General features: G+C 42.9%; 1 protein-coding gene and 1 non-coding gene across 3 annotated transcripts in view; one reads left to right on the forward strand and one right to left on the reverse strand.

Annotated features, from left to right (window-relative positions):
• Positions 1-7,897: 7,897 nt before the first annotated feature.
• The window catches only part of LOC1280253 (fez family zinc finger protein erm), a 35,075-nt gene continuing 25,454 nt past the window's right edge, over positions 7,898-17,518 (reverse strand). Inside the window, exons 1-2 of one of the 2 annotated variants that reach the window (XM_061658333.1) lie at positions 12,294-13,406; positions 7,898-10,834 (exon numbers count right to left, since the gene is read on the reverse strand). In XM_061658333.1, the coding sequence (XP_061514317.1) occupies positions 8,606-10,834; positions 12,294-12,305 (2,241 nt within the window). In that variant the 5' untranslated portion in view covers positions 12,306-13,406 and the 3' untranslated portion in view covers positions 7,898-8,605. Of the gene's footprint in view, positions 10,835-12,293; positions 13,407-17,518 lie in introns of those variants that run through there. The other variant, XM_061658332.1, reaches the window with a different exon arrangement.
• Trnar-ucg (transfer RNA arginine (anticodon UCG)) lies at positions 16,532-16,604 on the forward strand. The gene has a single exon. It is a non-coding gene; the product is annotated as a tRNA-Arg (tRNA).

Raw genomic sequence — 17,518 nt, forward strand, 5'->3', positions numbered from 1 at the left:
GAGTGTGTGTCATTCAGTTGCGCCAACGGAGAGAGCGATAGATAGGCGAGCGACGACGAGCGCGCATCCTTTGCGTGCGTTTGCGCTTCCCCTTCTTCCCCGTCAGCTGCGCGTTTGAGTGGTTTCGGCTAGTATTTGCATTTTACTTTGATCTTTACGCTCAAGCATTTTTAACTGATGTCGTTTTTTTTATCTCTCTAGAGCGAGTGAGCACTCTTGCCACAACTCCAACTTCCTACTTTTAAAATGCCATCCCGTCGGGGGGAGTCAGTGAGTGCAAATAAAGCGCACGAAATGTGGCGCTCGAAAAATGCAGTGGCGAACCCAATCTACCCCCCCCCCCTTCCCCCCACAAAAGTCAAACAGTATTATCAAATGAAATCTCGGACCGATCAGGGGGGAGTAGTGTAGTTTTGCGGCTTTTTGTTGAAGGCCGAGATCACGGGACGTACGATGCGTACGTTTGGTTGCACCTGAGCAGCAGTGTTTCTTTAATTTGATCGTGAGGAACTGATAGGGCATCGTTTCATGTGGTCTTTGAAGAAAGTTGTACTTACCCACATACACACGCACACGAGATTGCTCGGTTGTGATAGCGAAGAGGTCGCGTTTGAAGTTTTGCTAGTGATCAAACGCAAGTGGTTCAAAGTGTTGCTGGCCAGGTAGCTTGTTTAACCGCTGAAATGACACGAGACTGTAAAAGGATTCATTTGGTGGTTTCATCCGAACATTCAAAGACTGTTCAAAGCAGTAAAAAGTAAAGCCAAATGCCTTGTTTGCATAATTCTTGGTCGCAAAGTTCTTGGTCGCAAACTTCTTGGTCGCAGAATTCTTGGTCGCAAAAGTCTTGGTCGCAAAAATCTTGGTCACAAAATTCGTGGTCGCAAAAATCTTGGTCGCAAAATTCATGATCGCAAAAATATTGATCGCCAAATTCTTGGTCGCAAAAATCTTGGTCGCAAAAATCTTGGTCGCAGAATTCTTGGTCGCAAAATTCATGATCGCAAAAATCTTGGTCGCATAATTGTTGATCGCATAATTGTTCAAATGTTACTTCATTTGGTCTATAATGGGTAGTTTGGATGACATTCAGCACACGATCAGAATAGTTCAAATAGGGTTTAACTGCTTCAAGATGAAGCTTAACATGTTTTTTCAAATATTACAAATATTACATATATTGTACATGGACCGTCACTCTAAAACCAGATACCTCATATTTGCAGTTGGACAGTTGGTATAAACTCTGTATCACGATACTGTCTTTACACATCGATGGGGATTCTTTTTAACAATGCTCCTGCTAAAGATTGGGCTGATAGTTAAATCATTCCTGGAAAATGTATTATTAGGTCCACTGAAAGCCAGACAATCGCCATTTCTAAAATAGTCAGTAATGAACACTATTGTGGTGACATTGGAAGTTTAATTACAAATTAAAGGTATTTTACTGAGAATAGACTTATAATTTGTATGGAAAGAATAATAGATGCTCTCATAGATTAAAGGCTAAATTGAAGTCCTGCCAAAGTCTGCCCACTCGTGATAGAATGAATTCGATGCTACTTCTACCAAACCATTTGCTAGGCTTATTCGTTTCTTGTTAAATTCACAAACATTTTCAAACTACGTCTTTACAATCCCACACCTTCCACGACGAATTTCGGAACACTGCTTCGCTGCCACTCCTTGTCCATGTCCACCTCCACCTAGCTACGCGGTTGAATTGGTGCAAGAGCGCATATGATTCCAATTAAACGCAACCTTTGTCAATTCTCGCCTCACCCGATCGGGTGACAACGTTCGCATCCCACCCAACCGAGCATCCCCGTTTGTCCTTTGTACTTTGCCGGCAATCCCTGGGAACTTCTGCACGATGCACGATGTATTGTCTCTACGACGACGACCTCAACCTCGGCCGGAAATCGGTCCACCTGGCAACCAAGCCGTCCAGCACAAGCAGGAGATAGTACGCCTCGCACACATCTAAATCGTTTCGGAAATTGGACATACTACTTACCGGCCTTTCGACACCGCACCGGGGAGGGTGCGAGTTTCAATGTCCACGCTGCACTGCACGCAGTACCGTTGTCGTCATCGTCGTCGTCGTCGTCGTCATCGAAGTGAAGTGAACAATGGGCGCGTAAGCTGCCATGAATGTTGCAAGATCCTTCCACCATCGATCCTGCCGTGCCGCATACATCCCTCGGAGCAACCCCCGGCAAAGGAATGAGCGCATTTCGTCCATATAATCCGCCCATTCACCGGTGGTGTTGAACCGTGCGATGTAATTCCGTAAATGTTCACCCCACCCTCCCCCCCTACCCCACCCATCTCCTTTGACGAGGGAAATTTGTGCACAAGGAATCAACCCGTGGCCGTTCGGGAAAACGGAGTGAAAGGAAAGCCCTCGGTGGTGCTGCTGAGCGCACACGATAGTAGGTGTGAAATATTTCAATTATTTTCAATCGAATCCAGTGTTTGCGGGACGTTGCTGTTGATCTGTCGTCGCTTTGCGGAAGATGAAATTAATGCCGCATTATGCCGTGCGGCCCAGGTGAGCACCGGATCCGGTCGGGCGTTTATAATGCTCTAACAATCCGTAGCTTCCCCAACCCCGTGAAACGAAGGGTAAACTGGGTGACAGTTAAAAAAAACTGTGTGTTTTCCTCGGTCCAATGCTATCTGCACGATGCGCTGTGGGTAGCTGGATTAATAATTGCACCTGTGAACCGGTGCACGTGGCAATTAAAAAATGTGCGCGTGAGTATAAAAATACGTGTACGGATCGTTTGCACGGGTGTGAAAAGGCGACATGGTTTATACATTTTTATCCCCCCCCCCCCCCCCGTGAGGATGGATGTGGAGGGTGTATTGAATACAGTTTCGTTTCTAAAAGGATAAATTGGATTGAACGGTATCTCGTTAGCTAGTTGTTAAGGATCGAAATTATTGATGCAACTGCGTTTATTAAATTTCAAACTTTAGGACATTGATTTCATGATCATTTTAGATATAATTTATTATCTATAAAATAGTTATCATCAGATGTGAATATTAAAACTTTAACAATTACTTGAAGTATTTTCAATTGTCTTTTGCTTAAAAAATTATACTTTTAGTGAATAATGAGCAATTTAAATATATACCGGCAAATTAACTCTACTCATACTAAATATATATTCTTTAAAAACAAACTAATTTTATCTTCAAACAACAAGTAATATTCACCCAGAATGACCGTATTAGTTACTTATCCATTCATCCAGTAGATTCTTTCTCGAATTATCTACAAAACTGTATGGAATTCAATCTATACTAATGCATGATTTTTGGCGTTCTTAATGTCTGTATTTATGATAAAAAAGAAAATTTTCGTTATTACATTTACAATCGCCAGTCAAAATAACTATTATTGGATTATTTTTGGTATAAAGATAAAGTTACATCAAACAATTTAAGCCACATGGCCTCAGTGGCACATTCTGCAAACATTTAGCATACCATGAGCCAAAGTCTTTGATTTATTTGTAAAATAAATTAACAAAATTTATTGACTTTTAATAAATTAACAAGCAGTGCACGAAAGTTAATTCATAATTAGAAAATAGTAAATTCAATTCAGATACTAGTGGTATCCCTTCTAATTCGGTATAAACATTTCCACATAAAAACACATTTGTTACGTCAAATTTGTCTGGTCACAATCAAAGGAGCACAGGCGAAATGGTGATCTTTCTAGTGTCCATCGTACTTAGATGGCCTACTCAGTAATCCAAACATCAGCTGCAATAGTACGGCTTGATTGGCACTAGATGGCGCTGTTAGCTAAGCATTTGAAATAAACGTACGACAAACCCAGAAATAGTTATTAACGATGTAATAATTATTCAGAAAGTAAAACGAATTGCTCATTGCGTTAATTATAACATAAAATTCGAAACTAGTCCATTAAAGGTCTATTTAAAGGAGTACATTTGGATAAAATTACTAAAATTATTCAATATTCGTCAGAAGATTAGAGTTTATTTATGAAACAAGTTGCAAACGTTATCTTCATTCTGATCGATTAAATTGTGTTAGCTACTGTTCTTCGTTGTCTAAGATTTTTTTAAAACCCTAAAAACCTTTCATTATTTTTTTTTCTAAAAACCTTTGATTGTCCTGCTATACTTTTCCTCAAATCCTCAGCACAGCTTCCGACAAGCAAACAACACATTGCACTACATTTCACGCTTCGTTCGTTAAATCTCTCTCACCACTACCTTCGCGGATATAAAGATATGATAACAATCAAACAATTAACGAACGGCAAACATGTTGCTTGCTTACTTACTTACCAAAAACCATTCCGGAACAACAATTTCCCTGTTCCACAAGAAGACAAAAAACCGCACCAAAGCTGTGAAAAAACGTCCTTCCACGAAAACCGGAGAAGATCGCTGATGATCACCCGGACACAGATCATCCTCCCGGCGGCGGTTAGCTTCTTGCTGCAGGATATCCTGTCCCGTATGCGGTTCGTTTTCATCTTCTCTATTCCTTACACGGTCACAAGCAGGCAGCGGTGTTTCCACGACCACGACAACAAACTACAAACAATGAACGAATGGACACTACAAATGATCCCGGAACGCACCAACCATCTTACCGGTGTTACCGGTCAAGCGTGGCTCCAGCCCGGTCGGATATGTCCGGTGTTCGGGTGTTTTGTGCAAATATTTTGAGATAATTTTGCCGGCTTTGCTAATAGCCTCTAATGATCTTAACCATTGTGCGGTGGCCAGATTAAGATCACATAAAACAATCACAACACCAATTTACGGAACCAGCCAACCGTTTGCGGGACATGCATGCATGTGTGTGTGTGTGTTTCTCTGTTTGCCATAGTCCTTTGTCGGTCATCCCGTAAATCTCGTATCCCGCACCTGAACGACCGTTTTCCGAAGCTCTGGAGAACTATTCTTTAGCCAAAAAAAGGAAAGCTCAAAACGCATGTACACACAAAGGAATGAAGGGATCTGGGAATGGAGTGTGCTTGCTTGTTTGCACTAGAAGTATGTCGCTGTCATATATCGTGTGGCTTTGTTTGGACACCAAAAAACGGGATCATGCTCGAAGCACGGTAGCAAAACGGGTCAATAGTAAACAAGCCGACTTAGGATTTAGTTGGATTACAACCGGAATTGGACGATTTTTGGTCCGATGCCAAGGAATGGCTGGCAATCGGAACCGTTGCTTGATAATTTTAGGATAGTTTCCTAGATGACTACATGAAACATCAACTTTATGGTGAAAATAAAAACATAAAATGAAACTAAAGCAAAGTTACTAAACATTACATTTTAACAATAAAAATAATGTTGTCTAATTAGCTTCTAAGTACTAACTACTGTGAAATCTCTCTAAGGTGAATCTTCAAGCGATCGTCAGCTTATAGAGATATTCATATTGAGGAAAACTAATGAAGGTGTTGCTACGAAGTATCTAAGAAGCTACGAGAAAAGCATGGCATCCTTTGATAAATATACAAATAAATATTGTTGTGAGCTATCATTCATCTTAAAGAATTTTGGCAGCCAAATCGCATATGCAGCTTACAGAATATTCGCCTTGAAGAGATATAAAATGTATGGAATATGACGGGACGGGGAGAGATTTCGCTGTATTAGATAGTATTAGCCTCTAACATCAAACGTTTCATACTTTTAGGTATTTTTAAACTATATTTTTTGAGTAAACTACAACAATCATCATTAAACATGCTGAGAAAGCTTAAAAATTAAATAAATTACATTAATTAAATAAATAAAAAACTAACTTTCATTGGTTGTAAGCTGAAATATATCAAATACAAATAGAACCTAGAAACAAAATATGGAATAAATAACAAAAAAAATAAAACAATAAAAAATCAGAATAAATCAATCAATCTTATCACAATAAGTATTGTGACATACTAAAAGTCAAATGGTATTGAATGAAAACTTAACCACAGATCAATCAAAGATCGCATATCAATAATTGTAAATAATAGTTTTATAGTTGTATAAAGTAGCAAATAACACCTAAAATATATTAAAAAACTGTTAGTAAGCTTCCCAATAAAGTCTGATGATCTGCCATAAAAATACATTGTATAACATGTTCACATGCATTCAACGTACATTCACATGGAACAGTGAAAGGTAATTTACAATACAAAGATTATCCCTTCCCGAACTGCAGTACATAAAACCGAGAGCGAACCTTCCTGCAAAAACAATCACATACCAAATTTTCGAATTTTTCAAAGAATTTTCTTCCACACAGGCACTTTATCCCATGGTAATCTCCTATCCATTCGAGCAAACCTCCAACACACACACACACCCTGTAAGATTACGTCAAAAGTACCGAAATCGCACCAATTACGTACGATTTTTGTGTCCCTCGCAACGAAACAAAGCAAGCCCGGTTGCATCCCTTGTCCAGCAAACAACCGCCCATTGCCACAAATGATGGTATCCATTTTGTTTCCTTTCGCTACGAACAGTAGTACCTCCTTCCGGCCTATGGTCAGCTGCATCAGCGTGAGCGCAGGAGGCGGTAATCCGATTTCAGTGTTGCAACCTCCGTTCGAGCACCAGAATGTTGAACCGAAGGTTGTTGTTTCTTCTGGGAACAACCAATTGAACCCGATTGGAATGTGGTTGTAACAAATGTAAGCTGCCATGCTGCTTTCGCCCGCTTGCGTTCCATTCCTTTTACTGGTAAGGTTGCATGACTGCTGGATATTGCATTGTAATTGAAGTTTTGTGCGAGCTTTCCAAAGGCACCAAACGGGAGCTCGTTCTCCACCTTTCCCCCGGGGAGGGGGCAGGAGAGAAATGCTTATTGACAAACAAATATTTCATACGGTCGTGCATCATAAATGTGTGCTAGTGTGTGTATTGTTGATTGTTATTCCGAACCCGTTGATCGATTGTGATTTATTGGTTTGTTCGCGTATTAAATTGCAAACATTCCAGCAAACGCAATCATGGCGAATACATGGTTTATTGAGTCGTTAAGAGGGGGAAATGGGGTTTCCTTTTTTATGGACATTGGATTTGGAGCTCACCGCGTCGAATGTTCCACGAAAAGTCAATTTGTTTTTGAAGGGGTTTATGCTTTGAATTTGATTAAATGCTTATTTATATAATCATATAGCTAACAATCGAATGTTTAGACAACAATTCTAGAAGATTAGAAAAGATCAATATGTTTCATAAAGTAGACATGACTAAAACATACATCATACATCCATCATACATACATACAAACATACATGCATCATACATCCACTGCTAAGTAACTTAATTATAATAATTGTACAAAACAATAAGCAAAAAGCACAAAATCATAAACTTCTGATTATCTGGAATTGGGATATTACAATAAAATGTTAAATTTATTGACAGAGCTATGTATTTAATTAAAAAAATGGTTTTAAGCAACCGATTGAGATAATAATATAAGAATCTTTGAAGACATATAAACTAAAAAATAAATTAAATTACACATACTGTAAAGTACCAGATAGCAGCTAAAATAACACCAAAAAATCTACATTATACTAAACTTTGAATAAAAACTCTAAAATGTAGAATAAACCCCAAGTTCAAAGCATAAAAAAACTAGAATAAGCGTTGAAAAAGTAAAACTAGATAAAAAAATAATAATAAATCATAAAACAATAAAACCATAAATGACAAAATACCACTAACAAGGTAGAATCTTTATACGAACAGTACCTATATAAGGGTACAATCATGGGATAAACAGAGCAAAAACACACAGAACAACATCAATAATTTCTCAATACCAGTACACAAGTAAATATCAATCAATAAATGTATTTATGTTATTTTTCCATACTTCCATACATCCCTTTCCGATGCGAATGATTTATTTAGCTCACTTCATTTACACGCGTATGTGTGTGTATATGTACTTAAATATTAATAATATCGATCAACGTATTAATTCCATTAATTTACCCTCGTAAATCCTCAGATTGATAGCCTCTTTCTAATCGATCCTGCGATCGTGTCCCAAACCCTAACAAGAACATATGTCCACCCCACTACAACTACAGAGCTTAAATTCCTAACGCGGCATTATGATGACGATGACGTTGTTTCCTCTCACCTGCTTACCCACTAAAAACACACAAAATCATTCATTTGCTTCCAACCCTTTCTGCCTAGGTACGACGCATTTTAACTGGGAACGGGGCAAAGCGCTGCTTTAATCGAACTTCCCTATTCTTCCTAGAATCTGTTTTTTTGTTTGCTACCTTCAAATCACGCTGGCGTTTGTCACACACACAGACCTATTGCACACACTTCATCTACTCTAATTCTACTACACCGAGCAGCACCATCAAAGCAACCACTCCGACTCAAAGCGCGCTTCGCCACAAGGAGAAGCGCGTGAGTGGGTGAGCGCCCTCTTACGGTGAGACCGCCGAAGCAACCGCCGTTACAGTGATGGCCGCCGTCGTTGCGTTACTACCTTGTGCTGCCACTGCCACGGGTGACAGCCCACCGAAGCTCATGCCCGCCTGCTGGTAGTACTTCTGTCAGAACACCTTGCCGATGAACGGACTGTCGGTGACGGCAGCTGCCGCTGCCAACCGTTGATGGTGCCGTCCGCTTGGCATGAGAAAGGGACTGCTGTAGTCCATGCCTCCGTTGCGCATAGCAGCCGCCGCTACGGCTGTATGATGGAGGGCGGCTAGGGAGGATGCACTCGACCAGGATACGGGCGATGTGCGGGACTGTAGCTCCGAAGGGCCAACGTGACCGTGTGGAGGGCCAACGTGAGACAGTGCGGACGCGTGCAGATGCAGTGGATGGTGCAGATGATGCGGCGGTTGTTGTTGTTGCGGTGGAGGTTGCTGAGCAGGATGAAGGTGTGCCGGAGGTGATCCGGTTCCGCTCGGAGGGCTCGACATCATCGGAGGGGCAGATGCGGACGTCACCGGGGGTGCCGGTGGGGCTGGCAAGGAAGCGTGCTGATGTACTGGCGATCGTGCCGTAAGCGGTGAACCCCGATGATGATGATGGTGATGATGCTGCTGAGGCGTACCACAGCTTCTCGATCGCTTGTGCCCTCCGCCCATACTAACATCGTGCAGCTTGCGCATATGCTTCTTCAGATCGAAGTTCCGACAGAACCCCTTCGCACAGATCTTACACGTGAACGGCTTCTTGTCGTTGTGCGTGTGCATGTGAAACGTAAGGTTGTAGATCTGATGGAACGCCTTGTTGCAGATCGTACACTTGTACGCCTTATCGCCACTGTGCGTGAGCTTGTGGTTCTTGTAGTTGCCTTTCTGATGGAACCCCTTGCCACAGTACTCACAAATGTACGGCTTGTACCCCGCGTGGATGCGCGTGTGCGTGTTCAGCGTCGAGGAGCGATTGAACGCCTTCCCGCATGTCTGACACTTGTGCGGCTTCTCCGAGGTGTGGATGATCTTGTGCCGGCAGAGCGTCGACGCCTGCCGGAAACCCTTGCCACAGATTTTACAAATAAATGGCCGTGCACCGGTATGGACGGGCATGTGGCGGGTAAGGTTGTAGTGCGCATTGAACACCTTACCACACTCGGGACAGGCGAACGTTTTCTGCTTAGCCGCCATTGCGGCGGCTGCCGCTGCTGCTGCGGCTGCCGATGAGGAGGAAGAACTGTTCAACGACCCATCGGGACCACTGCCGCCCGGGGAGCCACCCACCGAGCTACCGCTGGAGCTTAGTGACGAGCAGGTACTGCTGGTGGAGTGGTTCAGATTCGCACGCTTCGAGCCTGTTTTGCCGCCTGAGGTGGCGGTGGCAGCCGCCGCTGCAGCTGCAGCCGCCGCAGCAGCCGCCGCAGACAGTAGCTGATGATGACCGCCCGCATGCAGATGGCGTCCATTCATCGCACCGTGGGCACCATGGACGCTGGCACTTTGCACAACGGTCGTCGTCTGCAGGCTCGCACCCGTCGGTGGTGGCGATAGGGTAGGACTGTGAAGCCGCCCGGGCGCTCCGTAAGGGTGTAGAGCCGCCACAGCCGCCGCATGATGATGGTGATGGTGATGCTGCTGCTGGTGGTGCTGCTGATGCGTTAGGGCGGCATACTGAGCCGCTGCACACATCAACTGTCCCGGGTAGTACAGCAGCGGATACTGACTTAGCAACTCCTGGTGCCGGTTGCTCGCCACGAACGGATGCATCGAGTTGGGCACATACTTCTTGAAGGCGGAATCGTACGCTTCCGCAACGGAGCTGGCCGCTGTTGTCGGTGGTTCGTAGCAGGGACTAGAGCCGGCGGCTGATAACGGACTCATCGACTTTTCGTGACTGTCGTGGCGACGCTTCCGCAGCATCGAACTTCCACTGCCCGGTGAAACCATCGAAAGCTCGATCGTTTCATCCTCACTCGCTACATCCACTACCGCATCTTCATCGTCCTCATCGACATCGTCCTCCAGCTCGTCCTCTTCGTCCTCTTCCTCATGCTCCCGATCATGCCGTTCCTCTTCACGATCTTCCTCCTCGTCATCCTCATGCTCCTGTCCCATAATGTTGGCGATCGAGAACTTGAGTGTGGCACCGCCGCTCGGTCGCTGAATTTTAGCGGCCGGCCGGCTGATGGTGGCTGTTGTTGTGGTGGTGGTGATGGTGGTAGTGACGGGCCCATGTGGACTAGGCCCATTGTCCGCGGCGGACTCCGCGTCCGGGACGGCTCCTTCCATGGTGGGACTCTTCGCTGTCAGCGGTATTCCTGGTGGGCTACACGGTTCCTGCATGCCACGGGGACTCTGTAGAAGGGAATAGGAGAAAAACAGAAGAAAAGTTAGCATTCATCTTGTACAGAAAATCGTTAATATACGCAGCATGATATCGTCCCAAAAAATTGATGATTGATTGAACAATCCTATACGCGTGTCCTCCCTTTTTTAACCGCCGGCAATGTCCAGCGGTTGAATTAAATTTAAAACAATGCATACACGCCCATCGGAATTCATACCATTCCCACTGATTTGCCTCATTACATTGTTTAATCCCTCCGAAATAATTATGTTTTGGCAAACAGTGTCCTGGATGAAAACAATACCCATCGATACCCCTTCAAATTGGTCAACCTTTTGCAGCTGTTGTTTGTTTGTTTTGCAAAAACACACACTAATTCAGCTTTCATAATTCAACAATTATCCCCAGTCCACCACCATGCAGACTTTTTTAGCGGATTAAAGGAACAAAGGGAACATTCCTTTAAATCATTGCATTGAGCATTGAGGTGTGGAACGCGCTCATGCATATATAGGTGATTGAATTTTAAAAGCCATCATTGAGCACAATTAAAGCCCTTTGAATTAATGTGAGAATAGATTTTGTTGATTCAATATTGACGCGCTAGTTTTTCCAAACAAAAATCACTAAATACATTTAGTTTGTATTATTTTGCGTGTTTGTTTTTTTTTTGTTTAAAAACAGAATGATTTTACCAAAACCGAATTATTATCTTGTTTGTGTAGAATTTATTACATCTTATTTCTTACTTTTGTTTAGATTTTATTTATCTTTCTGTTTTACTTTTTTATTCATAGCTTGGCTTCAACTTACTTTTGGTTTGAGCATACGTTAAACCTTTTATATGTTTTTGTTTGTTATCTTATCTTATTTAGAATTTACTTCAAGTTTTAAAGTTTATTTCCCTTTTTGCTGGTAGTTAGTCGAGTAATCAAAGCAAATATTCAATATGTCTTTCAAAGTGTTTGTTCAGCAATTTGAAATTCATCAAAGCTCCGATAAATACAGCAACAGGAATATTCAAAAAGTAATAAGATAGAAATTTAACAGAATTCGACAAACAAATGTTTGCAATAATGACCGTTTTTCAATAAAAATACACTGAAATTGTACATATTCTCAATTCTAATTACTAAAGGTAAATAAGAAACGAGTAGAAAATTATGTATTTAAATTTTCAAAAAAAATGGCTTTTGTGCAGCCCCAAATTGAGAAAGGACAGGAATTGAAGCTAATAAGGCTAACAAATGAAAATGGTGTACCTATAGTTACTAAAACAGAGAATTTATCCTGCAATCCTCGTTTTTTATCCTTTTATACAATTTCTAGTGCATCTTATTACAACAGTTCATACTATTATTCATAATCATAGTTCAATAATTGTATTCTCCTTATAGATTCTACCCTTCTCGCAACTAAGACTATTCATCATTTATCTTTACAATACACACATAAAATCATACGTACAAAATAAACCATGTTGTGATGATCGTTGACCGATTGAATTTAGCTGGCTGGTATGACCCGACCGCTTCCGTTCCGTCCAGCAAAACACTACGGCTCCAAAGTGTCTCTCTCTCTTATCACAAATACACCAAACGATGGCAGCCTCCTTCGCAATTGTCTCTTAGCCGTCTGTAACTAACTCACTCCAAGCCACGTACCAGCATTCCAGCTAGCTAGCGTCTTCCCATATTACAGTAAGCTTTTAATTTACGCCTTACTTTGCGCAACCCACTTGACGGCAATTGTTTTACACGCTCTCACACACATACACACACACACTTGACACGCTCGCTTGAAGTCTTTGCCCAGCGGAAGTTGTGCAAACTCAATTAAGGAAATTAATTCAATTGATCGCACAAGTGGTCCTCAGTTACGCTCTTAATTTATGCCAACCCACATGAGGCGTCTTATCACATCCACAGAAGCACACACACACACACATACAGAAAGACAGACACATATGCACAAGAATTAATGGATAAGTGTTTCTTGAGCGAAATTGATAATGCCCGTACTGGCTCTGATTGAGTTCTTGTAACAAAAAGGGAATAATTCACACTCGCATGTTTTTGTTTCCTATAATTCACACTTCCTCTGATGATGTAAACAGAGGCACACAAACACGCACACGCACCGTCTTTTCAGTGCGTCTTTAGTTCGTAAGACACACAACGAGCAACTCGTCTTTGCAACGGATTCGCTTAGCAACCTCAAGGGACGCTTCAGATCCACCCGGTTCGGCAGTCGAGACTGTTCTGACGGCTCACAGACGGCTGAAGAACCTCAGCAACCAAGCAGCAGCAGCAGCAGCAGCCCCTGGCAGCCAAAAATTCAATACACCAGCAAAACACCGAAGCAAAAAAGGACGAATAGCAACCAGCCTGCTGCCCGGGCCCCTTGCAAAAACTAAAACAGCCCTCTTTAGACCCCTCCCCTTCACAACGGCAAGTAGGCGACGATGACGGTTGATGATGGTGCGACGGCAAAGTGTAAACGGATCGAACCCCTCGAAAGCGCCCAGCGTTTTCCCCTCCCTTGCACGGTAAATCACAGCCTGCCGCGAACCGTGTCGCTCATTCGTCAGGACATTTTGCAGCCTGCGCAAGGAGACGGAGAAAGAGAGAGTGAGAGACAGAGAGAAAATAAGAGAGAAAGAGCGAGAGCGCATTCAGCACGCACACACTGGCACAACGCGCAAAAGGACACCCGACCGAAGACCGAAGGGACTGGGTCGGTTCACTGCTCGAACTGCTGCCACGGTGTGGAAAAGGACATTCTATGTACACAACTACACACACACACACACAGCCGAGTGAAAGGTACGCACTAGAATCTTTGTGGCCTTTTCAGGCTGAGTCCCGGTGAGTCGTCGGTAGCCTTTTTTATTCTCTCCTTACCATCCTTGAGCTGTCCTTCCATTCCTTTTTGTGCGTGTGTGTGTGTATGTAAGGCAGGGCCAATATGTTGCACACTTCGCCATGACCTCCTCTTCCTTCTCAACGACCTCTGCAGCAGAAGCTCATCCTCACTGTCATCATCATCATCATCATCGTCATCGGAGCAGTCCTCCAGTTTGCAAAAGGTCCTTTTTTCGGTGACGCCCCGTTATTTTTCGCCACGTCAATGCTGACTGCTCATCGTCGGCATCCGACGCCTTCAATCGTCGACGGTGGTTGGCCTGTTCCATGTGTCGTACGCTTGCCCTGACGCAGGCGCTTTCGCCACTTTCACGGAAAAGGACAACGCCATGCCGATGCCGCGGCCTTTCGCTCGCGCAACCGACCTGAGGATGAGCTGAGTGGATGAGCAAACATACACTACTACGGGGTACTGTGTTTCGCTGGCAGCGAAAGATCCGCGCAGCACACACAAAGGCGGTGCCTGGGGTGTGCGGCAAGGTGTGTGGGTCCTCTCCATTACGCCGGGGTCGGTTGGCTGGCCCGTTTGCTATATTCTTGTTAGCTCATTATCGTACACTTGAGCAACGGTGTGTTGCGGTGGCTCGACGGAAGAGGAGGAAGACCCCGCGGGAGTGGCCGCCACCGAGCGGGATGAAGATGATGATGGTGGTGGTGGTGTAAGGCTGTTCCTTTTTTCGCCGCTCTCTCTTTCACTATTTTAATTTCAAAAGACCACCGTTGGCACATGGCTGACAAATCCGAATCCGTGCGTCCTTCCACGCTCCACCTGCGCCAAGGATAAAGCAAGCCATCGCGATAGTGCAGGAATGCATGATGCAGGATGGGCAGGGCAGGCCATTAAGCAAACAGTAAATAGAATCAACCGAGTCGAGCTGAGAGGGAAAGCAAAAGAAGAAGCGAAAAAAAGGCGAGCTTCTATAGCTTTACGTGTTAAGCGGAAAGCTCAACATATAGCCAGGGAGGGCGAGGGAAAAGTGACATTAAATAGGAAAGATTGGCCCCCAAAGCTCGTGCCCCAACTCTGCCACCAATAGCCGCCCCTGTGCCGTTGATGCTATTCGTTCGCTTCGGCAAAAGAGCGAAATGGCTGGAGCGTGAAAATATGAACAATCTTTTGTGTGGCGGTTGTGATGGACGCCGTATGGAGGCGGTGTAGAGGGTGTGCTTTTCTTTTTTACTGCAAACCTTTTTGTGCATCAGCCTTATTAGCGGAGCCACCGAAATGGGTAGTCTTTTAAACAAATTTATTCTATTGATCAAATCATCGGTACAGCTTTCCCTTGTTTGAGTGTTATGATTATTAAAGAAGGAAAGCTTTCAAACCATGTGAATTCGGGAGAAATTTAAACTTTTTTTATTTATTGGGCAAATTATGGCGAATTATTGGACTGAACATAAAAATGTGCAAACTTAAAATAAGAATCGACTTTATACCATTTCATGAGAAATTCTGAGACCTAACTATATAAAATCTAAACCTTTCATTACAATATACAACGTTTAATGTTAGTTTTGCAACATCAACAATCATATAAAATCACATTATTGAAAACATTACTGTCCAATACTCCTAAAGACACTTTTGCAATCTCTTATTTAGTAGGTGTGTATAACATAATGGCAAAAATACAAAATAATTCTCGAAACGGTATAAGTTTTTAAACGATTTGTATCAAATATATGTTTACTATAGTTTTTATTTAGAAGCTTTAAATTGTTAGTCTATTTAACAGAAAATTATACTTGTGAACTTATAATATGTTAAAAAAGAACAAAGTGTTTACAATGGCTTGAGGTAAAATAAAAGAAATCATTTAAATATAGTATTCAAATGAAACTGGTTATCTTGATATGTAAACAAATATTAAATAGCATTAAACTAATACTAAAAACCCAAAATGTGGGTTGCAATAACTTACTTTTCGTATCAAATTGATTGGAAAATATAAACAAATTTAAAACTAATTTAATACTGTTGATGTGTGAGAAACAGATTATGGGTAGAATACACCAAAAATGAATGATTCAATATATATTAAGTATTTGTGTATTTTTAATATAATATAGCAACTGGTAAATTATTTTGCATTTTTTTCAATACTTTTTAATAGATAAAACACACTTTTTGAGACAACTTTGGACATATTTTATGAACAAATGTGATATTTTGTGTCGTTTTTTTACGTTCAAAACCCAAAGTTTCACTCGTTTTCTCGATTGTAAACTACGTGCAAGCGCCCTTCCCACCCCACACACGTACATAGTCGTACTGTGTAAATTTGTAATGGGGCGCTCAAATTACAATAACTTCTCTTCGATCAGCCCTGTGCTAAAAATAGACACATGGTGTGGTGTGTATCCATCCCCACTCCGATCCATCTCAATCTCATCACATCGCCGTCACGCGGTCGCTGTCCAGACCGGCACAATGCGCGGATCAGCACTGTTGCGATAATTTCACAATCAAACGCAACAGCCTTCCGCAAGGGGGCTGCGGCGGCGACTGTGAGCGCTCGACTGCGAGCGCATCGCACAAGAACGAGCGCCCGCCCCGGCGGTGCCCCCGCAGACACGCACGCTTCGATGCGTGAAGAAATAGTGCGCACAGCAAAGAAACTAGTGAGCAAAAATCGCACAAACAAACAAACAGCAATCGCTCGTACACACAATCGCAAACCGCATTAGACCGTTAGGCGACGGCGATGATGACGAAGACTGCGGCGAGCTACCGGCTTGGGTTAGCAGCTGTATGGAAGATAACGCCACGTAGACACAAGCGACCGTGTGGCCTAATGGAGAAGGCGTCGGACTTCGGATCCGAAGATTGCAGGTTCGAGTCCTGTCACGGTCGAATAAAAGGATATGCTAATTTTCCTTCTCCTTGCGAGAGGGGAATATAATTAGTTGAGTTATCCTGCAAATATTTTTGGTAAGGACATCAATCAATATCAACAAAACACATGCAAATATATAAAAACGGTTTCAATAAAAGTTCAAAATTGAGAATGAATAATTTCAAGTGATCAAACTATTCAAAACATCAAAATATTGCAATTATCTCATACACATGAGTTACTATAGTGCTTAGAGAAACATTGGGCCTGATCGCCAACGAAAGTCGATAAAATTTATCCGATCGGTTAATATGCTCGAATCTACCGGTGGAAATTGTTTTCAACCGGTGGATAATTTTCTCCACCGGTGGATAATTTCTCCACTGGTGGATAACTCTTTCCGATTCGAGTAGCCATTGGTTTTGTCTATCTGTCAATCACACTTTTGTTTACATTTAGAGGTGTTGTTTTGCGGAATGAATAAAATAGTAAATTTGGCTTATTTACGGACCATCTAGTGAAGAATCCACACCAGAATTGGCCTTTGACAGTACTGACTGTAGGCCTTTTAAACAATCCGGGTAAAGTGTGTTGGCTGAACAAGTCTAGATGAAACAAAATCGTATCAACTGGAGGTCGAGGTTTGAATTCTTTCTGAACTTGCCGCCTTCGATAAGGAGTGTCAATACCGCTCACGGTCTCTCGCCCTCGCCAGTCCATTATTCTGGCGTTAATAGCTGGAGCCTCCAAGTCATCTGGCCACTTAAACTTAAATCTACTACGCCCCCTCCGCAATGGCGGATTAGACGGTACGCGGAGTGAGTGGCCGCGGGAGGCCCCGTGGATATAAAGTCCAACATATATGGAGTGTACAATAGTCTCATCGCGGGCCTCCGTGAACGATAAAGGCTCCATGAGACTACTGTAGGGT

The sequence above is a fragment of the Anopheles gambiae genome, chromosome 3 (assembly GCF_943734735.2).
Source record: "Anopheles gambiae chromosome 3, idAnoGambNW_F1_1, whole genome shotgun sequence".
NCBI classification, from domain to species: domain Eukaryota; kingdom Metazoa; phylum Arthropoda; class Insecta; order Diptera; family Culicidae; genus Anopheles; species Anopheles gambiae.